This window comes from Dromiciops gliroides, chromosome 5 (assembly GCF_019393635.1).
Source record: "Dromiciops gliroides isolate mDroGli1 chromosome 5, mDroGli1.pri, whole genome shotgun sequence".
NCBI classification, from domain to species: domain Eukaryota; kingdom Metazoa; phylum Chordata; class Mammalia; order Microbiotheria; family Microbiotheriidae; genus Dromiciops; species Dromiciops gliroides.
The window spans coordinates 174,283,894-174,291,884 of NC_057865.1; the positions used below are offsets into that span (position 1 = coordinate 174,283,894).

Consider the following 7,991-nt stretch of genomic DNA (forward strand, 5'->3'; position numbering starts at 1 on the left):
TAGTAAGTGTTAAGTGCCTGAGGTTGGATTTGAACTCAGGTCTTCCTGAATCCAGGGCTGGTGCTTTATTCACTGTGCCACCTAGCTTCTCCCTTTTGTTTTTGAAATGTTTCATGTCATCCCTTTTGATCATCAATTTTCAAAAATTCTCTATGATAAATAATAATTTAATGCCTGGGATAATTTGGTCAGCTTGTTGTGGTTCAGTCATTTTCAGTCATATCTAACTGTTTGTGACCCCATGTGGGGTCTTCTTGGCAAAGACACTGGAGTGATTTGCCATTTCCTTCTCCAGCTCATTTTTATAGATGTGAAAAATGAGACAAACAGGGTTAAGTGACTTCCCAAGTCACAGAGCTCCTTAAGTGTCTGAGGCTGGATTTCAATTGAGGAAGTTTATATTTATAGTACACCACATACGATATCCACAATCCGTACTGCCACCTAGATAACCTTTTTTGGTATTATAGACCCTCTGGGCATTCCAGTAAAACCTAAAGACTCCTTCTCAAAATAATGTTTTCGTTCAAATCCAGCCTCAGACATTTGACACTTACTACCTGTGTGACCTTGGGCAAGTCACTTAACCCTCATTGTCCCCTCAAAAAAATCAGCCAATCAAAATAATGTTTTCAAGCCCAGTGTTCTATCCGCTGAGGTCTTTAGAAACAGATTGGGGGGGGGGCAGTTAGATGGTGCAGTGGTTAAAGCACTGGCCCTAGACTCAGGAGGACCTAAGTTCAAATCCGGCCTCGGACACTTGACACTTACTAGCTGTGTGACACTGAGCAAATCACTTAACCCTCGATGCCCTGCCTTAAAAAAAAAAAAAGAAAATAGATTTGGGGGATAGGGGATGTTGGGAGGAGATGTAATTAGAAACAGCTTGAATGACTGATGAGTCCATTACAGAATTATATAACATCTAATTTCAGGGTTAGGATTTCAAAGCCCATCTAGTCTAACCAATGGCTGAAAAAAAAATATCTCCTTCTCCAACATGGAAAATGATCATTCACTTTGAGGCAAACCATTCCATTGTCAGATCACACCAATTGCTAGTTAGCTCTGCCTTAAGTTAAGCCTAACTTTGACTTTTGAAACCTTCCACATATTACTCTTAGTTCTTTCCTCTGGGGCTAAACTTTTCACAATCCATCCTCAGCATAGCTGCCAAACAGATGTTACAAAAACAACTGATGTGACCACCTCCTACCCCTAATCAGAAATCTCTATTAGCTTCCCACTGCCTCTATGCCTAGGGTTAAAAGCTCTCCATAAATAGGTCCTACCAACCTTTACAGTCTGATATAACTTCCTTAAGAGACTCTCATTTGACTGCCAAAGGGGTCCACAATAGATATGAAAGTCAGAGGAGAGGAGAAAGATGGAAGAGGCTTTCACTTTCTAACCTTGTGATCACTACATTTCCATTTCCATTTCCATTACAGTCCCCCTCTAATCACTCCAAGATTTCTCCAGAGCTTCAGATTATCCCCTGGACACCTTGTGATGTTTTCAGTCCTCTCTTTGAGATCTTTCAAAGAAGTTCCACCCTTGGCTCCTGACCCGCATCTCTTTGACCTGTTTATGATAGTTCACATCTATAAAGAGCTCTGAAGCTTACTAAGCAACGTCCTGACAACTTCCTGTTAGTTACATAATGCAAATAAGATTATCTTCATCTTAAAGATAAGAAAAACTGAAGTTCAGAGAAGATAGTAAGATTTGCCCATATTCACACAGCTGCTAAGTGGAAGAACTGGGATAGAAGCTCAGATTTCCCAACACAAAATCCTGTGCTCTGTCTGCTATATCACAATTGGCTGATGCATAGTTAGTAGGGGATTGACCAATTTTATTATTCGGTGCTGTCAAATGAATCCTAGGATCTGGGCCTATTCCCAGTAGCAACCATATAACAGCAGTTATTTACCCACCCTGGAACCTGCCTGCATCCCATCAGCTCTTTCTAAAGGGCAAAACCAGATATCCTGTCACCTCATTCCCTTGAGGGCTGTCCATTCACCCTTTGCTTCCTGTCTAAGAGACAGTTCCCTTTTCCAGCTTGCTTTCGAGAAAGGAGAAGACTGCTACACAATAACCCAGAAGAATAATGCACACCTCTGGGATTCCCTCTGGGGATTGCCCAAATTCCCTTTGATGACTCAGCCCCCAATGGTACTATTCTTCCAGAATCCTACCTTTACAATCACAAAATACCTTAATCATAGGATAAAAATTAGAGTCATAATTTCCCCTAAGGGTTAAGGAGTCATCAATATTGCTCCTGCTTGGTCAAAAGAGGAGCTAAATGGAAGGGGGCCACTAAGATAGAACTTGTGTGACTCTGAGCAAGTCTCTGGACCTCTGTTTCTAGCTCTAATAATTTATGATTCATCCTCAACAGGAAATAATAATTTTGAAGTGAACCAAGGACAAGGGGTTCTTTCTGATATTTCTAGGCCATGGAAGAAAGATATGTAGTTCATTTTTCTGCCCATAGGCTGCCAGGTTAGTCATTTCCTCCAAACTATTGGAACCCAGGCTCTTAAGAGGTAGTAATGCCCAAGACAGTGTTGGGCCAGGACACCAATCTTGTCATGAAGCTAATTTCCTTAGCTGCCCCTCTAAGGAGAGTTTAAAATGTCCCACTAAGATAGATAAATGCCTTTTGATGTCTTTTTTTTCTTTTTAGGTAGTCAGGATTAAGTGATTTGCCCAGGGTCACACAGCTAATAAGTGTCTGAGTCTGGATTTGAACTCAGATCCTCTTGACTCCAGGGCCAGAGCTCTATCCACTGTGCCACCTAACTGAATGAGAAGCCTGTGATGCTTCACATTTGACTACTGAGTATGTAATCTATCAGCCTCTTTTAGTTATATGGGCTGTATCCTGGGGGACTGAATTATTTATTGATGTAAATTTAGTCAATAAGCACTTATTAAAAAGGTTCTCAGCATTTTGGCAGTCTGGTGAAACTTATGGACCACTTTTCTGAATAATGTTTTTAAATGCATAAAATAAAATACCTGGGATTACAGAGGACACCAATTATATTGAAATACAGCTATCAAAGTTTGTTGGTTTACGTGTGTGTGGTTTTTTTTTTTTTAAACAGTTAACAAACTCCCTGTTAAGAATCCTTGCTATCTTGGGGCAGCTAGGTGGCACAGTGGATAAAGCACCAGCCCTGGAGTCAGGAGGGCCTGAGTTCAAATCCCGACCTCAGACACTTGACACTTACTAGCTGTGTGACCCTGGGCAAGTCACTTAAACCTCATTGCCCCGCAAAAAACAAACAAACAAAAACAAGAATCCTTGCTATGTGCTAGGCATTGTGCTAACACCAAGGGGTACAAAGAAAGGCAGAAATATGGTCCTCAATGTGCTCATGTTCTAATGGAAAGAATGCTCTATGTAGATACAGAATATCAAAGAGCTGATGGAAAGTGATCTCGGAGGGAATAGTGAAGAGTAGAAGGGAAGGACCTAAAAAGGGGTCCTACAGAAGGTGGGATGTGAGCAGAGTCTTGAAGGAAGCTAGGGAAACCTGAAGGTAGAGGAAAAACAGGACATTTCAGTAAAAGGCATGAATTTGGGAGATGGCATGTCTTACTCAAGGAACAGCAAGAAGGTTGGGGTTGCTGCATGGCAGATTATGTGGAGGGGAGTAAAACAGAAGGAGACTGGGCAGTTAGGATGGAGGAAGGTTGTACAAGGTTGCAAATGTCAGGGGATTTGATGTTTGATACTGAAAGTAAGAGGGAACCATTGGAGTTTATTGAGTAGGGCAGTGACATGATCGAACCTATAATTTAGGAAAATCACGTTGGCAACTGAGGGGAGGATGAATTGGAGTGATTTTTGTTTTGTTTTTTTTAAGTAATTTTTATTGATAACTCATCTTTTTTTTTTTTTTTTTGGTGAGGCAATTGGGGTTAAGTGACTTGCCCAGGGTCACACAGCTAGTAAGTGTCAAGTGTCTGAGGCTGGATTTGAACTCAGGTACTCCTGAATCCAGGGCCCGTGCTTTATCCACTGTGCCACCTAGCTTCCCCGGAGTGATTTTTAATAACAGTTTTTCTTTGGGGGGAAAAAACAAAACAGATGTTGACTAGGATTTGGCCAGATGCATACAACATGACCCAAGCAGCTGCAGGTCTATATAACAATGACTTAATTGCTGTTGCTAAAGTTGGCTTATTTAGGTCACTGATGACTGCATTAAAGAGTGATTAGGATCACATCAAGGCAAGTATTCTTTCTAAGAGTATAGAGTAAAATCCATGCCTCCTCATCCTGAGCATCTCTTACTCATGTCCCTTATTTTTTTGTCCTTTGCATCCCCAGTGATTAGCCTAGTACCTGTCACATAGTAGGCCTTTATTTCATTAATTCATTGATTGATGTCCTCCCATAATTCCTCCATGGGGAATGTCTACCCAATATGTTGGGAGACTTGTTCTACCAGGGGTTATTAACGTTGGTTTCATGAACCTATTTTCTTAATATTTTAATAACTGTTGTTATTGAGTCATGACTGATTCTTCATAAGCATATTTGGGGTCTTCCTTCCTTCCTTCCTTCCTTCCTTTCTTTGCAAGGCAATGAGGGTTAAGTGACTTGCCCAGGGTCACACAGCTAGTAAGTGTCAAGTGTTTGAGACTGGATTTGAACTCAGGTCCTCCTGAATCCAGGGCCAGTGCTTTATCCACTGTGACACCTAGCTGCCCCCTAACCTTCTTTCATACAACATGATGGCCTAGTTCTTTTTGGAGTCTAAAATCATTATATCCCTGATTTCCTTCATGGTAATTCTCCCTTTCGTAACTCTTTGTTGGTAATATGTTGCAACTGTGCATGGCCCTTTCTAAATAATAATAATAACAATAACAACAACAACTATTATTAGCATTGATGATGGTGGTGGTATAAGATACTACAGAGACCTACACTATGGCTTAAGGAACTCATATGGTGATGGTTGTCAAAATAAACATCTAATGCCACCCTGGATGATGTACTAAGCTAAAAATTGTAACAAAGAAAGTTGAACAGGTATAGTTCCTGCCCTTTTGGAGTCTGCAACCTGAGGCAGACAGCAATGATGCTGCCAGATGTCAAAAGCCTTCATCCATTGAGACTCATAAAGCAACTCTGAATAAGCAAATGAATGATGTGCCAGAAGGGATAATTGACCCCAAGTTGTTATCCCTGTCACTTATGGGATAACCGAGGCACCATGATGGGCAATGATTAGATAACCTAGATCTGGCAGTTAAGAGAACAAACCCTGTCCCTGACTTTTGGTTCCCACTCCTACTCACCAATGAATGCTCTCATCTTCCTTTCCCCTCTGAGGCATCAGATAGTAAATAACTGTCTCATCCTATTCCAGAAGTGGCTCAATTTCAGAGAAAAGCAGGAGAAACCATTCTCGTCTGACCGGTTGTTGAGCTCATAAAGGCCCCATGAGAACAAATATAATGGGTAAAAGCCAATAGGCTCCACAGTGCAACTTGGAAGGTTTGGCAGTGAATGTGAATTGGATGTGAAAACACGAGCCATGGAATACAGACAGATAAGACTAGAAACTGGGAGCCTGTTCATTCCTTCTAATTTCACGACTGATGCTCAGCAATTAAAGAATTAGGATGCAAATAGCCAAGACATACACAATGTTTATGATGCATGGGAGAGTTTTGACCAGAGAAGCTGGATTAATTCTTGAAATTGAGCCCAAATGATTCCCACCACAAGAAGAACTGGATAGGTAGAGCACACGTTTTCTATTTCAGTTGCAATCAAACTCTGCCAAACCCAATACAAAAACAAATCAAGTCTCCCCACAGCTGGTGGGGTTTTCTGACAGTCACTCCCACTAGTTTCTGCAGCAGCCTGCATTTCAGGTTCACCCTGGGCAGCCTGAGGAAGAAGAGACTTCCTGTGTGCTGGTTCCAGTTTTGTTTCTGCTAATGATTTTGTTCAATCTCTTCCCCTTCTGGGCAGGCTTCTTTCCTTCCCTATCTGCAAACCCTGGCCCCACGTGGAAGTGGCCTACCTTTCTTCTAGGGAGCTAGGGATGGCAGTGGGGGGAGGGAACCTAGGAGGGCACAATATAAGGAAGACTAAAGGGGGCCGGAGGAAATTAGGTCAGAAAGTTCTCTTTTACTGCAGAGAGCCAGCCCAGACTGAAAACAGGGTTGGCTGCATGCTACCTTGCTAAGCCAGGGTCACCCAGCCCTGGCCAGCCTCTTGATATGTCCATGCACACAGCTCTTTCAAACGAAGTGCACTTAAACGAAGCACTGAGATCTCAATTCATGCAAAACTCCCAATACCATCCCACTCTTACAAGGTTACATGGAAAACTCCAGGTCAGTGAAAAGCCCTGAAAGATTCCTTATCCCCTCTTTTATCTGCATCCCTGAAGCTTTGCTGCAATCTAGCTGAAAATTCGATGGAAGTCCCCAAGGTTGGCAAGCATTATTACACTGTGAGCTCAAAGCCGTCAGACTCCCAAGACAACTGAAAGGACATCTATTTGCCCCAGTTGTGGAGGCAGGGCTGGGCAGTGGCCAGGTTGAATCTGGACCTCTGGAGGCATCTTCGGCCTCCAGGCATTGGAGTAAGGAAGGAGGCAGACAATTTAGGCCAACAGGGAGCCAGGGAAAGCAGGTGAAAGACCCCAGAAGGAGACTGAGCAGCAGGTCGAAATCCACGATCCTAGCCTATGAACTTCAGGCTGACGGGAATCGGGCAGGCAGCAGGCTCAGCGTGGCGAGACAGCAGCAAACCCATGCAATGCCACTGCAGCACTGTCGCTTCCTTCCTTCCTTCATCACCCACTTAAAGGTGGGGACGGGAGGTTGGGGAGAATGCGTGGGTCTAGCCCCACCCCCGCTCTAGTCCCGCTAGTCAGAGCGGGGATGCAAACCAAGCCCCGCAACAAGTTGGAAAGAGACGCTCTGCCTACCTCTACTGAAGGGCATCTCGCCAGAGGGAGGGATCTAAGTCCCGGGAGGATGCAGAAACGCAAAGGCTTCCGAGGGATGACGAAAGCGCCTGCAGTGCTGGGATGAATCCTTCTCCGCGTCCTGGGCACCGGGATGGCGGGAGTCAAGTCTACAAGAGCCAACCTTGGACTCCGGGGGCCAGTGCGGGAGCCGGACGCCTGCGGAGGCAGCTGCGGGAGGAAGGGAAATGCACATATTTGGTCATCGCCGGCTAGCGTCACTGGCGAGCGAGGCAGGAACTGCTGGGAACCAGGAAACCCTGATAATCCGGGCGGTTGCTACTTTCGGAAATTGTAACCCTTCCTCTCCCGGGGCTAAAGGCAGACTTGGCGAGGGAGAGGAGGTTGAGGTGGGGAAGGGGCTGAAATGGCCAAGGTTTGGCCCCTGAGGAGCTGGGCGCACGGTTTCCATTCATTAACCTTCTGTACCACCTTTGGACTTGTGTGAAAAACTGCTTCTCCATCAACCCCACCCACCCACCTGGGCTAAGGGACGAGATGCCCCTAGAGCCCAAGTGGGTGGTGCGCGAGGGAAGCCAGGGAAATCAGAGCCAGAACCCCGAAAGCACCTGTCCAGGGCTTGTTTTGTTGGGTGCCTGCTCAGGGGGCTCTTTCTGAATGATTTTATTGCAAAGTCAAGTCTGGTGCAGAAAGAAACAGACAATAGAAACAGAGCAAGGACCTAGAGGCTGGCGGTCAGAGAGAGGAAAACGAAGACAAGGAGAATGCTAGCATTAAAAAAAATTGCAAATCTGTAGGCAATTTAGAGGCTTCAGGAGACCTTTCTTACCATCTTCGCCCCCCACCCCACCGCTTCCCAAACCCATATCTTCCCTCAAATCTATCCTGCATACATCTTGTAGGTATAAAGTAATGTCTATGTTGTCTCCCCCGTTAGAATCTGAACTCTTTGAAGAACAGGGACTGGGGTTTTAGTTTAATCGTTCAGGCGGTATTGCCTTTCTTTGTATC

At 44.4% G+C, this 7,991-nt stretch overlaps 1 protein-coding gene across 1 annotated transcript in view; it reads right to left on the reverse strand.

Annotated features, from left to right (window-relative positions):
- PFKFB3 (6-phosphofructo-2-kinase/fructose-2,6-biphosphatase 3) overlaps positions 1-7,258 on the reverse strand; it is a 118,429-nt gene extending 111,171 nt beyond the window's left edge. The window contains exon 1 of the mRNA XM_043965867.1: positions 6,981-7,258. Coding sequence (XP_043821802.1) covers positions 6,981-6,996 — 16 coding nt within the window. The 5' untranslated portion in view covers positions 6,997-7,258. The remainder of the gene's footprint in view (positions 1-6,980) is intronic.
- Between the last annotated feature and the right edge of the window lie 733 nt (positions 7,259-7,991).